Source organism: Anomalospiza imberbis, chromosome 16, assembly GCF_031753505.1.
Source record: "Anomalospiza imberbis isolate Cuckoo-Finch-1a 21T00152 chromosome 16, ASM3175350v1, whole genome shotgun sequence".
Lineage (NCBI taxonomy): Eukaryota > Metazoa > Chordata > Aves > Passeriformes > Viduidae > Anomalospiza > Anomalospiza imberbis.
In genome coordinates, this window is record NC_089696.1 from 15385151 (window position 1) to 15406580 (window position 21430).

Below are 21430 nucleotides of genomic sequence, written 5' to 3' on the forward strand. Positions count from 1 at the left end.
TTGAACCATTTATTGCTACAAGAGGGATGCTGCGACCCAACGCTGGCAGCATTTCTGGGGTCTTTATTGCCACCCATGAGTCAGGGCTGCAATCTGGGACTGCTTGTCAGGATTTCCTGTTTCTGTGGGGGTTTTCTCTGTGCCCACAGGGGAGCTTTAAGGGGTAGGGAGGGCACCAGGGGGATCAGAGTTCCCTGGGGTGTCCTGGCCTAAAACCCTTTGCTAGAGCAGGGCTGAGGGAATCTCCCTCTGTTGGAAACAGGCCGAGTCCCAGCGTGCTCACGAGGTGAGGATGTGACAAATACACCAGCAGGAGGGGAAGCTATGGACAGGAATATATTAAAAATAGGGAAAAATACATGGAGGAACCCACAATATACATACCTTTAAATCCAGCTTTGGTGAACAGAGTCCTGCTTACAGCCTCTGCTTGCTTTTTGCTTGTCAGAGGTCACTGCTAATTGATTACTCTGCTCTAATTAGTTTGCCCAAAAAGAATCAGCCCTGCTCTTGCCCACAGCTCCACGTTTGGTCTCAGCAAGGTGCACCACAAACCCAGGCAGTGTTTCAAGGCGGGGGTCTTTATTTCATTAACACAAAAGCAGCAAAGCAGTGAAAACCACAGAAGTTCAACAGATCTCTTTTAACCTATTTGTTATTTCTGATTTTTTCAAAGATCTCAGCTGAGTGAGGAGATCTTCCAGCCCCCTTGGAAGGGGTTGAATTTGGTAGAATTAACATTTAAGCTGAGGCCCAAGTACACTTTTAAAAGTACAATCACCCAAAAATATTAACTCAGAAGCCCACTTAGAGGTATTGTAACATGCACTCCTCCTTTACCATCAGAACAGACTTGGCAAAACCCAACAACAGTAGAATTCCATCTCTAACAACAGAGTGAAGGAAGCCTTTCCTAGCATTTATTAATAATTCCAGTCTCTTCCCAACAAGCTTTGACTCGCCTCTATGGGATCTGCCAGCTTGCAGGAGAGAAGATTCACTTTTAATCCAGTCCTCCAATTGGGTGATGAAGTAACCTGGAAAAATAATTAAGGATCTTTGTTATCACAGCACCTTGACAGAGATTCTTTTCAGCTTTTACACAGCATGTTTGACAGATTTATTTGCATTATTTCCTGTGTGAGTACACATTTATGCCATAGGCCTGTTACTGCTGAAGTCAAACACTTTCATTTTGTCCTGGAAACAGGGACAGAGAAAGGGGAGATGGGAGAGTAAGAAGAGTTTTGCCCAAAAGGACAAGTTTAAAAGTGAAAAACAGCTACTGTTTTGAATTAAACATTAAATACTAACTTTGAAGTAAATCTTGCTTCGTTCCAAGAGGAGTTGCCATTTCAGTGCAGTCTTCTGGTCTTCTTCCAGCATGAGGAATTCATGGACCTGTTAACAGGACACCACAGAGCACTTCAGCAGGTAGTTAAAACATCTCGACAACAGAATGATGATGAAAAGAACATCTTACATAGTTTTTTATACATTTCTAAGCTGTATTTTTCTGTTTTAATGCGGTGCTTGGTATGAGATGTGTACCAAGACAGTCCCATTAACCAGATAAACTGCAGGGTGTTTGAAAATCAGAGTTAGGGATTTCCAGCCATGTCCTCAGAAAAGCAGTGTTCTGAATGAGTTCACTCTTACCCTGAACACAATTCCTGTTGGCATCTGCTGACTTCCAACTTTTGCCTTGTCAAACAGCTCTGTGTGTCCACCCATGCATGCCATTTTTGTAACTCTCTCACACACACACAGAGAACATTTACCAATATTTGTAATTCCCATCAGGCTCCACAGCTGAGCTCCGTAGGAGCAGCCCAAGTCCCCCTTACTGTGCAGCCCAGGGTTTCCTCAGCGACACAGTCAGACAGGTAGCAGGAGTGCAGGGTGCCTGTGTGGTCTGTCACATCCACCAGGATGTCAAAGCTGGCAAAGGTGGACTTGGCCTCTGGAGGGACGTCACTGCAGAAGGTGCAGGTGTTTGACACTTCATTCACGATGAACCGGCAGATTGAGCTGCAACACAAGGAGAGAATTCATGCAGATATGCAATTTATTCTTCCTGAAACATTTTTCTAGACTGAGACTTCCCAAGAGACTTTGTCTTAAAAAAAAATTTTCATCTCCTAAACTCTTGAGTCTGAGACAAAGTGACCTTTTTCTTTTTCACTCTAGGACCACAAAGAGCCCTCAACAAAACCCCACAACAGAAACCTACAACAGAAACCCACTTGGCATCCTCCAGAGGAGTTTTATTTCTTCTCTGGGACAGGACTAAAATATTGCTCCATCTCATTTGGGCCGGGGGAAGAGGGACAAGCCATTTTTAGCACACATTCCAAGCAGGCAGTTGCTCACCATCTGTTGCGCAGGACTCTGGACATGTTCTCGTCGATGTCCAGGGTGGAAATGTAGCCATAAATAATTCCATGCAGAGGCTGCAGCTTCCCATCACTCTGGAGAGCTTTTTCTTTCAGCTGTTCCACTGTGTAGACATCCACAACAGCCTCCACTACAAGTTTAAAAGACAAGTGAAGTGTGTCTGAGCCAGAAATTATTCAGAGAGCAATGGCAAAAGTGGATCTTAAGGCAATAAAAAAGAGATTTAAAGCAGCAGCAAAGCCCCCCTCCAAAAAAAAAAAAAAAAAAAGAAGTAAAACAAAAGCAACTCAAATCAGGAATATCTCTATTATTTAATCTTTGTATCACCCAAAAGGAGTTTTTGACAAAAGCTTTCCCCATCACTTCTCCAAACTGGCTCCAGACAGAGAGAACACAGCAGACAGGCTGCAGCTGGCACAGTCAGCTGGAGATACATAAAGATAAAATAAGGGACAGCCCCAAGAAACCACCCAAACTCTACCTACTCAGCCAGGCTGGACCCGAGTTTTGTTTCTGTGAACACACAGAGCAGGAATTCTTTCAGCTGCACTATGACACGACACTGTGCAGGTAAATAAAATCCAGTGCTTACAGTTAATGGTTTCATTTGGCAGCTCCTTCACTGGGCTGGGCAGAGCTCCTGCCTGGGCACTGTCTTTGATGAAGCTGAAGAGAACATTTGCTTCTGCTGTTTCTGAAGGTGCATTTTTAAAAGTTATCAGTATAACTGCATGTAAAAATCACAGCATTTTTATATTTCACAGGTTTTTATTCTGGTAGCACAAACACGTTGGAATTAGCCAAGATTTGCTTTTCTGTTTTTTATTTTAACTGTTTGTCCTGCATGGAATAAACATACGAAGGTTGCAAATAAAATATAAAGTAAAATATAAAACAAAATAAAATATAAAATATAAAATATAAAACAAAATAAAATGTGAAATATAAAATGTGAAATATAAAATGTGAAATATAAAATGTGAAATATATAATGTGAAATATATAATGTGAAATATATAATGTGAAATATATAATGTGAAATATATAATGTGAAATATATAATGTGAAATATATAATGTGAAATATATAATGTGAAATATATAATGTGAAATATATAATGTGAAATATATAATGTGAAATATATAATGTGAAATATATAATGTGAAATATATAATGTGAAATATATAATGTGAAATATAATGTGAAATATAATATGAAATATAATATGAAATATAATATGAAATATAATATGAAATATAATATGAAATATAATATGAAATATAATATGAAATATAATATGAAATATAATATGAAATATAATATGAAATATAATATGAAATATAATATGAAATATAATATGAAATAAAATGCCAAAGGCACTGGTCATCACATAGCAGACAAAAAGCAGGGAGCTTTGTGAGAAGCAGGCAGAAGAAATCACAGTTCCAATAGATTAATTAATACATTCTAGCCTAGAATAATTACTAAAAGCAAAGAAATACTTGAGCAGCTCTTACCTGGGTTGGTTGTAATGATGGTTTTGGATATCACAGTTGCAGTCATGCAGTTCCTAAATTTGTCAAAATTGATTCTCACATCTGATGCAAATATAACTGTGCAGAAAAACACCCCCATGTTACTGGAGAATAAATGCCACATGAAGAGTTTCAATAAAGCCACGAACCAGACTGTTTTACCTGTTTCTTGGGGAATCCAACTCTGTGCCAGCTGGATGGATTCATTATCCCAGCTAAATTAAACAAAAGTGGATGCATCAAAACATTTTTGAAGCAGCACTCAAAGTGTTTAGTACTAAACTACTCAATAACGTAGTTGCAATAAAATTGGCCAAAGGGGACATGACTCCTTTGTGACACATGTGGCACTGAAATTCCCTGTGCCTGCTTTATTCCAAACAGGATAAAATAAAGATGGGTTTAAATGCAGAATATACCTGGGGAAATGCTGTATTTCAGCTTTCATCCAAGTCTTTTCTAAAGCAAAGCCCAGTTAAAGGAGCTGTTTGTGCTGGGCCAGGCCGATTGCTCAGATCCCCAGGCCAGATGTTCAGCCACTTCCAACACCGGGATCTTTGTGGCTTGGGATGATGAGACTGGAGTGACGTCAGAAACATCCCTCAGAAATGGGAATTTCATGGTCTCTTGATAAAATCTCATTCAACTCCTCCTAAATTTGGCTGGCAAGAGCACAGCCAAAGCACAGATTTGTTCTGATGGGTTTTCTCCTTAATCCTTGGAAAAAGATTTAAGATATTTCCTTTTCATCTGATATTGCCCAGCCACCTCTTCACTGCTGGGCTCTGAAATCCCCTGACAGTGCCCAAGTCCCAGCACTGAGAGAGCTGATGGAGGAGCTGCTCCAAATTAACCCTGGGCTGGAAGGGTTCTCCCCAGAGATGCTTCTTTTGGCTTTGTGGGCATGAATTGTGTTAAACATCCCATGATAAACATCCCTGGTGCTAACACAGTTCCCAGCCCACAGTGCAGGGCTGGCTGCCTACTTCCCCTGAGGGAACAAAGGTCACTGAAGTCACTTTTTAACCACCAAACAGCAACCCCAGGGCAAGGGAATACCCACACCCCCACATGCCCCTGCACTTGGAAAAGCCACAGGTTTATTGAACAAACTCTGGGCAAAATGCAAAGGTTCCTCTGTGAACAAGGCACTGTTTAGAGCAGGGATGGGCTGGGTGGAGTTGTGTTTGTAAACAGGACAGAGTTTGAAAATACAGCCAAGGTCGTATCAAAATGTTTCTGCATTATTTTAAATATTTAAAAACTATTTCAACTTATTTTCACTCCACTTGCAGTTCTGCTTGGCTTTAAAAATGGATCATGCTCTTCATTTTTCTGCTTGAGGAAGAGACACAACAGCCTTTGCAGCTGGTTTTAAAAGTCATTTCCTGAATTAGCTCAGATGTCCACATTAAAAAAAAAGGAATTATTTAGAACTGAGCTTCGTTTTGCCATCCATGAGCCAGCAGGCTGTCAGCAAGCCATAAAAATACACAAGATATATAAGGCCACTCTAATGAATCTCTTAAGTCTTTTCTGTGTACATTGCTGCCTCATTTCAGTTGCCTCCTAAATATCAATATATTTAAATTAAAAGATGGGTTTATGGTTAATTAGTGTGTGTTAAGCTAATTTCTTTACCCATGTTTGTAGTATTCTTTTAGTGAATTAAAGAACATTTAGAGAATTAAAGAACATTTTACCATACTATTGGGAAAGACCTCTCTGTTTCATCATACAGCTTTACTTCACACCTCTGGCCTTTCCTTTTGTCTGAAGTCATAAAATACTTTGGCTCCCCAACCTTTAAGAAGAAAAAGAAGAAGTCATTTATCCTCTATTCAGTGTTTAAAAGAATAAAACTCATAACCTAGAAAATAAAAAGGTTAGAAAAGGGAAGAAAGACTGTAAACTACAAAAAATGGGATCACTTAATTTCCCCTTCATTTTGTTGATAAAAATCTCATCAAAGGGTGTGTGTGGTCACTGTCACTCAGGTGCCAAGCTGAACAAATGGAGTCCTGGCCACTGTGAGGCTCAAAATCCACATTTACACAGATTTCCAATGAAGTTACTCGTGGCAGAGCACAGAAATGCTCCTCACTCACTGCCACCACAGCCCAAAATCCACATTTACACAGATTTCCAATGAAGTTACTCGTGGCAAACACAGAAATGCTCCTCGCTCACTGCCACCACAGCCCAAAATCCACATTTACACAGATTTCCAATGAAGTTACTCGTGGCAGAGCACAGAAATGCTCCTCGCTCACTGCCACCACAACCCAAAATCCACATTTACATGGATTTCCAATGAAGTTACTCGTGGCAAACACAGAAATGCTCCTCACTCACTGCCATCACAGCCCAAAATCCACATTTTCAGGGATTTCCAATGAAGTTACTCGTGGCAGAGCACAGAAATGCTCCTCACTCACTGCCATCACAGCCCAAAATCCACATTTTCAGGGATTTCCAATGAAGTTACTCGTGGCAAACAGAAATGCTCCTCACTCACTGCCATCACAGCCCAAAATCCACATTTTCAGGGATTTCCAATGAAGTTACTCGTGGCAAACACAGAAATGCTTCTCACTCACTGCCACCACAGCCCAAAATCCACATTTACACAGATTTCCAATGAAGTTACTTGTGGCAAACAGAAATGCTCCTCACTCACTGCTATCACAGCCCAAAATCCACATTTTCAGGGATTTCCAATGAAGTTACTCGTGGCAAACACAGAAATGCTCCTCACTCACTGCCATCACAGCTGCCAGCACGTTGAGGACTCTCCCATGGAGGCTTTGTCCATTTGCCACGATGTCCCCCAGGGAATAATAATCCTGAGGGTCCTTGACAGGCAGGTGCAGCAGAGCCAGGAGCCTGGTGTCTGTGTCGTAGCAGGAAGAGGTTTTAACCACAGAGTGGTTTTCACTGAGCAATAATTTGTAGCCACTAGAACAGAACAAATCCCATGGATCAGCACTGCACTCACTGAGGTATCAACAGTGTAAAATGTTCATTCAATTAATACAAAAAGGCAACTTTATTCCATTACAGTTTTTCCTAAAGGTAGAAAAAAAATCTTGCAGATTTTACTCAAAGAATGAAATTTACTCTGTTTAGTAACAAAGAGCATTATTGCTTTATGACCTTCTGTTTATTAAATATATTCTCCTTTGAGATTTGACCAGACATTGTTGAGCACAGGAGGAAGGTATAACTATGCAAGAAGAAAACACCAAATATTTCTACCAATTTCACGTGGCTGGAAATTGAAGCAAGTCTTAACTTTGATCTTTCTAGAAAGAACTACCACTCCATGCTTTAAATTTACCTTGGAGTTACAGGGTTGAATTTTTCTTCTCTTTCTGCTTCCTTTGACTGAATTAAAGGATTTTCGATTGTAACTAAAATAAAGCATCAATAAGTAATGTTAGAAATTGATTATATGTACAATTACAGATATTTTTGAGTGTACACTCTGTAAGCTCACAAGTTTTACCCAAACAACCACAGGTAGCAAAATCTTACTATGACCTTAAAAAGATAAAAGCACATGCTGTAAATATATACAGGATTTTTGCTGTGGTTTTATCAGCAATCATAGCCATATCTATAACTGAGGCAAGGCAAACACCAAAACTGCTTTACAGCTTATTTTCCATCATGTTTAAGACCTCAATACAATGTGAGATTTGACATTGATTAACTGCAGGCCAGCTCTGAGCTGCTGCACTCAGTGGGTTTCTTTTGTTGACATATTTACTGGGCTTGAGTGGAAATCCTTGGAATCTTGTTCCTTTCCTCTTTATATTGAGCAGAGCTGAACAATTTGTTTCCAATTAGGCTGTTTGTGAGTCCTCACAGCAAAACACAGCAAAGCCACCAGCACAACCCTGATTTCCATGCAAACAGAAACGTGGTGAGAATCAATAAAATAAAATAAAATAAACAAACTCACCACAGTCACCAACCCTGAAGCTTTCTGAGAGAGATCTGATGTACTCTTCTCTGCCCCAGGACTGCACATTAATGAAGTAAGTTGGGGAGTCACGAATGGTAAAATTGAAGGTGTATCTCTCAGTGCCAATGTCTGCAAAAATAAACAGGGCTGCAGCAATTCCTCAGCGCAACTTGATTTCTAGAATATGTGTATAAAAACTACTATTTGGGGCTTTTCCCGGATTTTGACGGGAATTTTCTGCCACTAGAGGTCAGCAGGCGGTGCAGGAACACGGTGGTGTGGGGAATGGGCTGCGATTCCTGCTGGAGTTGTACCTGTGCACCCCGCACGTGAAAACTTCCAGATCAAACAGGGCGAGGCGCAGGAGCCAGGGCTGGCAAACACACAAGCAGGGCTCCTTTGTACCCGCAGCCCCTGTTCTGTAGCAGCGGGGCTGACTGATGGCCCAGGCTGCAGGGTCACTGCCAGGGCGTTGAATGGAATAAAGCAACGTGCTCCCAGTGCTGCGGAAAATTCAGGATATTGGTGTCTGCATCCCTGCCCTGTCTCGTACAGCTAACTAAGCAAGCTTTGCAGGGAACACGGCATGATGCAACGGATTGCTAAATTAGCAAGGAAAGCTCGGGTGATTCCCCAGAGTCCCCTGAGTGCAGGTCCATGGAGCACACACACCAGCACCCTTCTGCAGGCTCTGCACTAGGGTGCCACCAGTTGCAGGTGACAACGATGACTTTCCCCTAAAATCTCACCCCTCCAGCAGCTCAGCAGGAGCCAGTGGCAGCAGAAAAACTGAGCCCTTCTCCTGGAGCTGGAATGGCTCTCCAGGGCTGGAGGTGCTTCTGACAGTGTCTGCACCAACCCTGACTGTAAATTTGTTATTTCAATTTCCAATTAACATTATTAACAACATACAATTCCCATTTTGTTCCAGATGAAGCTGTTGCTATTCAGGCCAGAAATCACTTGTGTCACTCCACAAGATGTGTCCTCAACATTTCTCTTTTAAGAGAGAACAAATATGAAGGCACCAGCTCATTCCAGCAGTATTTATGGAAGAGTGGGTTCATATTGGTTCCATCTTCTAAGCATGAAACACTTCCATGAGAGAGTTTTTCCAATATCTAATTGATATGGTTTAGCCAAACCAATGCTGCTCTTTCATCTTGGTTCTCAAACAGACACGATTTTTAGGGGTGCATTTTTATTCTATCCATTATACACTGAGAAATCTGTTTATCATTTAAATCTTGATTTCAGTCATCTCTGCCAAATTACACCGCTGAAGAAAATGAAGTAAAAAGAGTTTAAAGGGACTGTACTTTTTCGGTCTGGAAAGCTTCTGACATCTGTTTTCCCAATAACCACCCCGATTACATTCTGAAAAATAAAAAGATTATAGAGTACAAGTATTAAACCCAGATGTAGATGATGAATTAGATTTCATGGAATTATACTTTGCTGATGATAATAAACATATTTCTGGCTGGCAATCATTTTAATCTATTTATTCCACAGTACCGTATGAGCTAAAGAGTAAAACATAAACACACAAGTTTACTTTAGGGAAAAAATGTGACTAATAAAAATATTAAAATAAATCCATCTGTTTCTGTTTGTGAAGAAAATGGGAGGACAAAAGTTCACCCCAAACCTTCACAATTTTGGCTGTTCTACAGCAATCTCTCCTCAGGTAGGCAGCAATGTTGTTGTTTCATGCTTTCTGCACAGGTCTCAGATCTCCTCAAATGCTCCATGGAAAGTCTGGAGAGGATTTATTTTACAGTGAAGTGTCCAAGGTTTTCCTGGCTGTCAGCACCACAAGCTACACGTGACATGTGCAGCCACAGGAGCTTGTCCTGGCCTCAGCTGAGCAACCTAAATTTCTACAGGTGCCTCTCTCTTGCTGTCTTTCAACTGACTCCAAGGGAGCTGAGGCAAGGAGCTTTTCTGTTGATTCAGACCAAAATCAGACTTACTCTGCTTTGCTAAACAGCTATTATGCAAAAACATCCTGTTCTCAGTTGTCAAACACAACTACTGGGAGCAAACACACACATGTAGATACAGATATATTACCCATCTATCTATAATACAACATAACAGCTGTGTGGTGGGTTCTTGCTGTTTTTTAGGTGGTCCTTGGTGGCAGAGAAGAGTTTTGAAGTGCTTGTTTGGGATTTAAAAGGTCAGCAAGGAAAGTCAGAGTGAGACAAGGGCTGGAAGAACAGACTGTGCAATACTGCCAGGATCCTTCAAAACATGAAGCATCCCTCATCGATTCCACTTCACAGAATCCTGGAATGGTTTGGGTTGGAGGGATCTTAAAGCCCATCCAGTGCCACCCCCTGCCATGGGCAGGGACACCTTCCACTATCCCAGGGGGCTCCAAGCCCTGTCCAGCCTGGCCTGGGACCCTCCTAGGGATGAGGCAGCCACAGCTTCTTCACAGAGCCCTTCCAGCAGTCCTGAGTGTCCCATTCCAGCAGAATTCCAGAGCCAGCTGGGAAGGGCAGGACTACAGTTCAATAACCCAGCCAGGATTCATTTTGTACATATTCACAAAGCAGCGTGACCTGCCTGACTTCACTGCAACGATATTGACACGTGCTCAAAAGTCAGCTCTCCGATTTCCTTGGGTTCACTAGAGGGAGCACGGGAACCGCCTTATCCTGCACGGATGGAAACACTCAGGAGGAGGCCACTTGTGTACAGCACTGTAATATCCCCCTTCCACACAGAACGCTTTATGTCCACTGCATGCAGTGAGGCTGACTAGGATTTTGTTTTTCTATTTTGGATTTTTTCTTAATTAAAAAAAAAAATCTATTAAATCAGAGGGCAACATTCCCTGTATCTCACCACCAAATGTCGAAAGAACTGACATTTGGGATGAGTGCCTGCAGAAATTAGGCTGATTGTGCCTAATTTCTGGTGTAAATATCCAATTTCACAAAGAAATCTGCCCTGGTCCTGCTGTAAATGTGTTCACCTCTGTGTCTCCAACACAGAGCTTGCAAGGGGAGCTGGCAGAAGGAATTGATCTGTCTGGAAAATGTTTTGGACTGAGGAAGGGAGAAAAACTTCCAGAGATCATTTCCTTGATCAGCTCATTGTGCAACTGCCCGAGCACTCACTTCCCCAAAAGAGGAGGGGAACACCCCCCCATGGTGCCTGTTTTGGCAGAGCACTGCTTGAGGCTGCTCAACCAACTCATGTACACACTGCAAGTGTTTACACTTGAATCTCTTTCACTTTTTAAAATAAACAGCAAACTCATAAACCGTGCCATTTTGATACTTCAAACTGTGTGTTCAGCTGTTTTAACGTCCTAACACAACACACACTGATCATTCTATCACAAATTATTGTTTTATAAAAATACTTTCATTGTCGTGTGTTGCTAACTGCAACATTCAAGTTTTATTTGTAAAATAAAAGCTTTTAACTGGGTTAGTGGGTCATTATTTGGGAGGAACTGTGAATGACAGGTTAGATTAGCATTGCTGAAGATCAGTTTGGATCAATATGGCTCTAAGGAGAGAAAAATTCTCATACATCATCCCTTTTCTGTGATTCCTCTTTCAATTGTTTAAAGTAAATGAGAAAATAAATTGTGCCATGCCAAATAAAAAACAGTGGGAATGGGAAAACTCCATGTTTTCACTCTTTTCAGGAACATCAGGACTTCCCTGGGGCAGGGGAGGGGGGATTCTGCCTCTGCTCAGGTGAGACCCCACCTGCAGAGCTGCCTCCAGCCCAGGGATCCCAGCACAGGGAGGACGTGGAGCTGTTGGGGTGAGTCCAGAAGAGGCTCCAGGATGATTGGAAAGGCTGAAAGAAGTGGGATTGCTCATCCTGGAAAAGAGAAGCTTTGGGGTCACCTAATTGTGGCCTTCCAGGGGCTGAAGGAGCTGACAAGAAACATGGAGAGAGACTCTTTACAAGGGATGGAGTGACAGGACAAGGGGCAATGAAAGAGAGTGGGCTTAGGATATTGGGGAGAAATCCTTCCCTGGGAGGGTGGGCAGGCCCTGGCACAGATTCCCAGAGAAGCTGTGGCTACCCCTGGATCCCTGGAAGTGTCCAAGGCCAGGCTGGACAGGGTTTGGAGCACCCTGGGATGGTGAAAGTTGTCCCTGGCCATGGCAGGGGTGGCACTGGATGGGCTTTGAGCTCCCTTCCAACCCAAACCAATCTGTGGTCCTATGCAAACCCATTTTTCATCCCAAAGGAAACAGAGCTAACCCTGCCATGGGACTGTGAGATTTTCACCCTGCCTCCCTAGCGTGCCGTGAGAGACTGCTGAGGTCACAGATGACTGTGGCTGCATAATGCTGACTCTGTAATGTCTTGAATGATGTCTTCACTAATTCAGCATCCATTTAAAGTGCTACAAAGGGGTCTCTGATACATGGAATTGTCCAGTCAATATCCGTGCCTGTGGTACCCACAGGCTGTGGACAACAACAGCATCAATTTTCATTTTGCTGCTTTGCACACAAAGAAGGGAAGGTCCTTTCTACCCAACAATTGCACTAATGCTATCAGTGCCTAAATACACATCAATTACATAATTTTGCAGTAACATAAGACAGTCAGATACAATTTCATCTGGGAACAAAAGGACCATGGCTGTGAGACTTACAGGACGAGCAAGGTTTGGATGCAGATCTGAAAGTGCAACAAAGTCCCGTGCTGAACGAGAATGAGCCATTCTTCATCTGAAACTGAAGGAAACTGACTTAGATTTTGTAAAAATCCAAACAAATCACTTAAGACCATTCACAGTGAGAATAACAAGTTATTTTTTAACATAAATGTTTTGACCTAATAGCATCTGTTTTCAATAAGAGGCATTTCAAGCCATCTGAAGTAGACAATTCTTTATTGTTTGGATTTGGCGATGGAAGTTATGAGTTTTACTGGGACGGCTCTACCTAAGCGTCTCAAATAAAGGCCTGTAATTTTTATTTATTATTCATCATTAAATGACTCCATTAGCACCAGGCTCTGAAAAATATTTACCCTCCTTCTCTCTGGGAAGCCCAACTGAATTTAATGAGGCAGCTCATATTTAAAAGGCAATTTGTATGTGAGGAAAGAAGTGTTGGGTTGCAAAGCACCTTTAACTGAGGTTTTGGACTAAAGATTAAACTACTTTAAAATGTGCGTTTATTCCTTCCTCAAAATAGAAAAGCTGGGAATTTATTAAAATAAAATTTGTGAAAACCAGTTATTTTCAGGCTGCCAACATGGCATTTACTGCCCAGCCCTGAGAGCACCCAGGTTCTCTCTAGAGATGCTGAAGTGGGGCCATGGGTGCTTTTTTAGACCTCTGAATGCCTTTTATTATCTCATGGGTTCCTCAGAGACATTTAGATACTTAACAAATGGTTGTCAGAGTCTGTTTTCTGTTGTAAAAGCAACCATGGCATTGTCCAAATCTTAATAACCTTTAATAGGAGACATTTTTCAGAGGATGCCTGTTCAATCTTTAGAACAAAACCCTGAATGGCTTTCACAGTCTTTATACCTGGAACCTCGTGTGAGAATTGTTAACCATTTCATCAGGCATTAGGATAAAGATCTGTTGAACTAGAGAACAAATAAGCCTACATTTTAAAGAAAAATAAGCAGTTATCTGAGAACCAAATGATTTCTCTAAAAGAGCATTTCAAACTACACTCTCACAGAGAGACAGCCCAAATTTACCTTACAGAAACCACTGAACAATGGGGCCCTCAAACCCGTTCCCATTCCATTAGATGGAAGAATTCATGTTCCTCCTGTAGGAAAATTACCTCAGCATCCCTCCAAGGCAGGGTAATATTCTCACCCCAGGAGTTGTTAAATATTGTTACCTGCTGTACCTCACACCAGCTGGGTCGTGTCAAAGGAGCCAGTGCCGGAGCACCTGTATCAGAGGAAGGTTAAAATGGTCATTTAGGATTTTAAATGCTCTGGATTCTGAGAGCTGGAGCAGAGCTGCCCCACTCAGGGACCCCTCAACCTCCTCAACCCATCATGGACCCCTCAGCCCTCCTCACACACCCACCATTCCCCTCAGGTGCCCCTCACTGACCCTTCAGCCCCTCAGGTTCCCTTCACTGACCCTTCAACCTCCTCATGGACCCTTCAGCCCCTCAGGTTCTCCTCACTGGCCCTTCCCAGCCCCTCAGGTCCCCCTCACTGACCCTTCAACCTCCTCCTGGACCCTTCAGCCCCTCAGGTTCCCCTCACTGACCCTTCAACCTCCTCCTGGACCCTTCAGCCCCTCACTGACCCTTCAACCTCCTCATGGACTCTTCAGCCCCTCACTGACCCTTCCCAGCCCCTCAGGTTTCCCTCACTGACCCTTGAACCTCCTCATGGAGTCTTCAGCCCCTCAGGTTCCCCTCACTGACCCTTCAACCTCCTCCTGGACCCTTCAGCCCCTCAGGTTCCCCTCACTGACCCTTCAATCTCCTCCTGGACCCTTCAGCCCCTCAGGTTCTCCTCACTGGCCCTTCCCAGCCCCTCAGGTTCCCCTCACTGACCCTTCAACCTCCTCCTGGACTCTGCAGCTCTTCAGGTGCCCCTCACGGACCCTTCAGCCCCTCACAGACGCTCAGTTCATGAAGCAGGACAAGATGGCGCCGGCGCAGTGGCGGGAAAAGGCTCCGCGCCCCCTCCTCCCTCAGGGCTGAGGGGAGACGTTCTCCCATCCCAGCTCCTCCACTGGGATCTCCTGCAGGCCAGGAGTCCCTGGGTTTGAGGAGGCGACAACGGGGTTAGATGGCATTTTGGGCGGGAATTGCCCCCTGGGAGGGCGGGCAGGCCCTGGCACCGGCACCCAGAGCAGCTGTGGCTGGGTCCCTGGCGGTGCCCAAGGCCAGGCTGGAGCAGCCCGGGCTAAGGGAAGGGTCCCTGCCCATGGAACTCGATGGGTTTTAAGGTCCCTCCCAACCCAAAGAATCCTGGGATTCCGTGACTTACCAGCGCAGGAATTTAAAGTCAGGTTCATTCTACAAATATAAACACACAACGCACCAGCAAGACAAAGCAAGCCGCAGAAATCTCTGGAGAAACCATTCCCTACTTCTTTCTTTTTTTTTTTTTTATGTTGGCTATGTTTTATTCCCTACTTGCCTTTTTTTTTTATGTTGGAAAATAAGTAGCAGCTGTTATTTTACAAATGAATCAAAATTTCTGGTTTAAAGATATTATTTGTATTGATTCGCACCCAATAGTCCTATATTTTCAGGCTCTGCAGAAGGCTGGCTTGAGCCATTTTCTCCATTTATGTTGAATATAAAATTATATTTTATAAAATCAATACCCTTCACTCCTGCATCATAAAAAACTTTACTCCTGATGAGTAATTTTATAACCCCAAGTCTCAGCTATTGGAAGTTTTCAGAGTAGCCTGACAAATTCTGTGTGTTGACTCTGTATTACAGGATCTTTCATTTCTTCAGTTAAACAGCTGAAAATGGATCCCACCTGTGCTCTCGTATTTATTGTGTCACAAAAATCCACGATAATTATCCCGTGCTGCTGACAAACAGGATGCCCGGGAACTGACAGCCTGGGTGTGTTCTTTTTCTTTTTAGTTCACCTTTTATACAGCATGATTCATGGATGTAATTTTGTTTCGCAGGTTTGATGTCTCCACTGAATGGAATGTGGCATTTTTTCTGTCGGTTCTGTTGTTTTCATTGTCTCAAGCTAATGAACAAGCAGAAGGTAATGAGTCTGGTGATGGGATCCTAATGGAATGGGACCGAGAACCTGGACACTGGCAAAGGTACAAGTCTCATTCTTACAGCCACGACTGCAATGCAAAACGGGGGGAAAAAAATCCCTGAAATGAGACCTGGCGGGTGTCCACTGCTGCAGAAGGTGACAAGTCAGCACCACAGCCCAGGGGCTCGCAGGAGCTGAGCTGGTCCAGTATCTCAGCAAGCTTTTGGTGGGACACCTGCTGCAGTGGAGCCTTGCAGAACCCACTGGCATCTTGAGCATGGGTAGGTGCCAGTTCCAGTGGGTTTTGTCCAGGTGGAGCTGCTTTTCTCCCACAGGCACGAAGGGCAGGTGAAACCCGACCCTGCCATGTCCCCTCCAGGCCTTTGTTCCGTCTCAAAGCCACCAGAACAAGGGTGCTGTTGTGCCTGTCCTCCGCTCCCCGTAATCACCGGGAGGGTTTGCTTTGTGGGCTGCTTCCACTCCTATTTTCAATGTACATTTGGGGGGGAAAAAAAGCTGCTTTTTACTTTCCCAGGATAGCTCCTGCTGGGAAGACGTTATCAGGGCCATCGTGACAGGATGCACAAAGGCAGGGGACAAAGTGAGGCCGGGTTCTCTCCCTCGGAGATGTCTGATTAGATGCTGAATTTCTGCCTTGCAGATACTGAGCCAAGGACTCGTTTGATGGGCGTACCTGTCTCAGGTGCCACGGAGAATTCTGCCGTTCACACAGCACATGGCACCTCAGCGACAGCCAGGGACTTCTGTGGTTACTGCAAACAAATAACACCTTTTTTTGGTGCTTATAACCAGCAAATGTCTAACCTGCCTCTATCCCGCTGATTTACAAAGCCAGCTGATTCTCCCAGTCAGGAATTTTCAATACAAACACTGGAGAGCATCTGCAAAAACAAATGTTATTCAACTTGTAGCCCGCTTTACTCAACCTTTCCTCCTCAGCTGACCTCAGAGTTGTCTCAAAAAGAAATCAGCATGCTTATCTCCCTTTGACAACTGGAAAAACAGAGGCGAAGAAAGGCCAGAAGAGGTTTCCTAAAATCCATGTGCCACACAGAACCAGCTCCCCTCTCCAGCAGCAGCCCCCGCGGGAGAGCAACAGTGTTAATTCAGTGTTTTTCTGATCTAGTGCTTGATCCCTGAAAGCTCCAAGTGATTTTAACTCTCCAGCACTTCAGCGGCACTTAGCACTCTGCCGATTCCGCCTGTGACTGGCAGAGCCTTCCCGTACGCGGCTGCAAATTGCCCAGTCCCTGCTAATTAGGCCTTCATGAATAGATTTATTTAAATTACACTCATTGGCATGGCCAAGGAGTGCAAATGCCATTTCGTAATTCACTTTAGCAATTTGTTACGTGACCATCGGTACACTTTGCGTTCAGGGGAAGAAAGTCCAGCACTAGCAGGGACATTTCAGAAATCATTTCCAAAACCAGAGCAATATAAAAATATTTGCTCTGTGCATTTTCTGCTGCCCACAGCGTTTACTGAGAGGGCTCGTTGAATATTTATGCATCCTTAGGACCAAAAGAACTGGTAAAATGGAGAGGGCAGACATGTAATTTTATGTAATTGGCCTGACTGAATGCATTAAAAGCAGCAAATTATTAAAGGTGCTCAGTGTTCAGTGGTTTTGGCTGATACCTGAACTGGCAGAGCCTCGGGAGTGCTGATGGAGTAATGATGGACATCTTCAGCAGCAGCAATGCAGGTGCTGAATCAGCCAACAGGTGCTCAGTGTGTGTTTAGGGATATTTAATCTAAATTTCTCCGAGTCTTTGTTCAGCTCTCACTCCAGCCTGGTTCTCCCCCACCCTGGTCCCCAGCGCTGGCACCATCCCAGTGCTGTTTCAGTGGGAGCAGCAGCACCACCACCTGCAGCATGGAAAAACAAAACCCAGAGCCTTGTTGTAAAATTAACACGACCCATGGCTGGTTCCCACCTCATCTGGGCTAATTCTGCCTTCTTGGGGCCAGACAAGGTGCCAAGACCTGAGGCTGGTGCATGCACGTGGCAGCAGCAGGAGCCTGCAGGGAGCTCGGACCCCAGTATAGGCATGAGCAAACAGAACCACATGCCAGGGGCTCTGCTGGGAATGCCAACAGCTCTCTCTGCACAAGAAAAGCTCCATTTATGGCAAATTCCAAAAAAAAAAAAAAAAGTTTTTTTTTTTTTTCAGGTGTAAATCTCTGTGGGCCATGTAGCTGCTCTGCCCATGGGCAGGGAGGGAATGGCACTGTCAGGGCTGGAGCCTGGCACGGCATCGCTCCTGTCCCTCCCAGGCTCATGATGTCTGCTCATCAGCGAGCCCAGCTCCTCATGATTCCATCACTAATGAATCCCTTCTGCAGCAGTGGTGGAGCAGGAATGTCACGGAAAGGATGTGGCACATCCCAGGGAGGAACAGCAGTCATCAGCACCAGGCCCTGCACCAAAATCAGCTCCCCTCAGGTGCCAGGGCAGAGTGACAGCCCGATAGAAACACCACAGCTGACATCTGAGACCTTCTGGATCATCACTAAGCAGTCAGCTTATTTTCAGTGTATAATTAGCAAATAAACTTATCCCAGAAGTAGCCTGCGTAGTTTTCCTACCAAAAAGGCAGAATAAGATGCCCATATAGGAACTCACTGCTTGAAAGCACTGACACAAGGCTTTTTTCCTTCAATTTTCTCCCTTTTTTGAAGCTCAGGCTTTGATTGCTCAAGATTTAAAGCCCTCAGTCTGCTGTTCAACTTGACTGAGACTATAGAAATTCAAAATTCTTCTTTTAAGAACCTTCAGGCTAATAGCAAATAACTTTTCCTGCACATAATTCCAAAATAATGTGAGCTCAGTGAAATGACTTGGATTTTCATCACTTTCCCCAAGACCAGAATTTCCTCCTCCCTCTCTGAGCAAACAAGTGATGAATATTTTCCAACAAAACATCATGAATTAAAACACACAACAATTAAAAATAGTTTTAGTGACAGCTCCCTGACACAGAGGAAGAATGCGTTGAGGGGGGAAGAAAAGAAGATATTTAGCATTGTTGGCTGCTATTCAGACACTTCCAGCCATTCAAATCCATGAAACCAAATCCAAATTATATCTGGATTTCAGCTGGAGACACATGAGACTGAGCAGTACCAATTAGGACACACGGGATGAGCATCTCCCAGTGACAATACTGGGAAAAACCCTTCCAACCACCAGTTGCTCCAGTTTCCAACCAAGCCTAAAACTTGATCCCTGCAGTTCACAGGGAGGAAACCTTAGGATATAATTCCCAAATACATATGGGGGTGGCTGTAAAAGAAAACTGGGATCTTGCAATAAATCAAATTTTTCCCCTCACCACAGAATCCAGTGAAGGGAACACCAGAGAAATCCAAAGGGCCCATCCAAACTAAACTTTCCAGCACAAATCCACCTTTGATCTCCTGGCTGAGCGTTTGGCCCCGGCCTGGTGGTGGCAGGGCTCCCACCGCCTCCGAGAGCCAGGAGTGCATCCAGCCCTTCCGAGGGAATCGTGTGTCAACATTTCCACAGCCCTCCTGGCTGCCTGTCAGGCAGCTCGTTAGAAAACTCCTGCAGACCCACACTGACATTTGGAGGGTTTATCCGTTAGAAAAACAAAACCTCCCCTCAAAGCCTGTTCAAAGTGCAAAGGTACGAGACTTGATCAAACCAGGACTGGATCACAGAGTTCTCCCTTAAGAAAATGAACACTAGAGGTCAATCTAACAACTTGTCCCGGAAATATATATCCCTGGAATAAAACATTACAGACTGCTGTGCTCTGTGCAGCTCTAACTACCTCCAGACCCACTGGCTCGGCCCCGACCTAACAAGGGTTTCCTCTGTTCTTTTGGATTTGCTCTTGTCTCGCTCTCCATTAGCATTTCCTTTCTGGAGCTCTCCTGTATGGTCGCTGTCCTGAGTCACGGGGCTCCCTGATGCACTGAACTCCCTGTTTGTGGGAGAAAAGGGGGAACTGGCCTTGTGCGAGGAGGCTGGAGGCCAAACGTGTCCCTGATGGAGCTCCACTGCAGCTCGAGCTCGATTAAGGATCAGGGCAGGAGCAGAGGAGCAGCCGGTGCCATGCAGGTGAAAGCCCTGAACAGGTCAGGATCCCATCTCATGGGTAAATCCTGGAATGGGTTGGGTTTGAAGGGATCTTAAAGATCACAAAGTCCCAGCCCTCCTGCCATGGGCAGGGTCACCTCCCACTATCCCAGGCTGCTCCAAGCCCTGTCCAGCCTGGCCTGGGACACTTCCAGGGATGGGCAGCCACAAAGCCATGGTTTGAAAGAGGCAGCAGGGAACAGGGCTGGAATGCAAGGGGTGGGTTTGGGACTTGCAGACTTCAAGTCTGATTGCCTTCCAATGCATCTCCCATCTAACACCAGCAGAGTGACTTCAGTCTGCACCTTGTGCTTTCCTCATCTCATCTCACATGCTCAGATTCTGGAGGACCTTGAGACTACAAACTCCCACAGACTTTTCCTGCTTAAAATCAGTTTTGGTTGGGCTTTTTTTACTTTACCATTCTGAAATGCCCAGTATTCCAATTCCAGTGAGTTGCTTCCTCCCACTTCCCCGCTCTTATCACCAGAAATAACACACAGCCCTGCCAGCCTGTTTCAGCCTCCCCATTGCCACCTTCCTCAGCAAATCCCAAATCCCCTCCACAAACCTCCTGCCTCAGACAGACTCGATGGAGCACAGGAGGCCACCTCCACTGGGAAGGCCAAGAGCGATCCAAGGCACAAGCCAAGCCAGATGAAAGCTCAGACCCTGCGGAGAGCAAGTTTAAGCACAAGATTTCTGCTGGGGAGTCACTCGAGTGCTGCTCCCCGAGCTCAGCCTGCTGAAGCAGGGCCAAATCGCGGCTCTTGCTGCCTGCAGCCGGATCCTGCAACCCTGAGTAATACTGAGGAGCAACATTTATTCCCACCCAGGGCTCTGTGCGGCGGGGCTGCCAAGCCCTGGCCCCGGCTGAGCTTTCCGTGAGCGAGCAGCTCCATATGGCAGCGCCGGCTCCTCACTCAGCAGCTCGCCGGCTGCCAGCTCCTCTCACTGCAAAGGGCCCAGCGCAGCAGAAATGTTCCAGCTCCACCTTCGCATTGCCATTACCTTTACAAACCTGCCAGATGAATTCCTTAAAATCCTTGCCGGCAGTTTCTCGCTGCCTGGATGAGCGCAGCGGTTCTGGCTGCAGCCAGCCACGCTCCCCCGGGGCAGCAGCCGAGTCATTCCCAGGTGGAAGTGCCTGCCAGGCCATATCCAGAGGGTGTCCAGCCTTAGTGCCCAGCTCCTCAGAGCCCAGGCGCACCCAGTGGCTGCCACAGAGGTGATGAAAATGCCTCATTTTAAAGCAAGGTGGTCCAAACACAGAGCTGAAGTTTCTTCAGGGACACATCTCTGAGACATTCCCAGGTAACAGAGGCACAGGAGAGATTTAGGAGGGGTATGAGGATGGCTGGCACAGCAATGGATGCCTTGTGCCACTGGTGTACGTTAACACCTTCTCTTCAAGGCATAAAAACTGGGCAGAACCGATCAGGAAGACTCCATTTTTGGGGCACTTGATGCCTGATCTTGGCAGTTTTTTTGTCTATTAAAATGCACAAGATGCAATTCCTTGGCCACAGGAGCTGCCCTTCCCAGTACCCCCATTCATCCCCATCCCCTGGGAGGTGGCTCCCCCAAAGGCTGACTGCCAGAGGCCCTTCCCAAGGACCAACAGCAGCACAGCCCTCAGTGCCACCACCCAATGGCTCTGGGCACTCAGCAAAG

At 44.9% G+C, this 21430-nt stretch overlaps 2 protein-coding genes across 9 annotated transcripts in view; both read right to left on the reverse strand.

Moving 5' to 3' along the window:
• LOC137483866 (hydroxyacylglutathione hydrolase-like protein) overlaps positions 1–17468 on the reverse strand; it is a 36682-nt gene extending 19214 nt beyond the window's left edge. The window contains exon 1 of the mRNA XM_068207294.1: positions 17460–17468. The gene's annotated coding sequence lies outside the window, so the exon portion shown is untranslated. The remainder of the gene's footprint in view (positions 1–17459) is intronic.
• On the reverse strand, positions 487–19047 carry MEIOB (meiosis specific with OB-fold). Of its 8 annotated transcripts, none has more exons than XM_068207286.1 (15): positions 17290–17310; positions 13764–13816; positions 12548–12629; positions 9222–9279; positions 7900–8031; positions 7273–7345; positions 6695–6890; positions 5636–5736; positions 4095–4147; positions 3915–4010; positions 2990–3091; positions 2374–2527; positions 1848–2031; positions 1315–1401; positions 506–1037 (listed from the first exon to the last, which is right to left on the reverse strand). In XM_068207286.1, the coding sequence occupies exons 3-15, from the start codon at positions 12614–12616 to the stop codon at positions 924–926; spliced, it is 1419 nt and encodes a 472-aa protein (XP_068063387.1). In that variant the 5' UTR covers positions 12617–12629; positions 13764–13816; positions 17290–17310; the 3' UTR covers positions 506–923. The 8 variants fall into 8 exon arrangements, with proteins under 8 accessions (XP_068063384.1, XP_068063385.1, XP_068063392.1 ...); XM_068207287.1 differs by lacking the exon at positions 17290–17310 and adding an exon at positions 14439–14458; XM_068207283.1 differs by lacking the exons at positions 9222–9279; positions 17290–17310 and adding an exon at positions 18987–19047 and having other exon boundaries at positions 487–1037; positions 13704–13816.
• Between the last annotated feature and the right edge of the window lie 2383 nt (positions 19048–21430).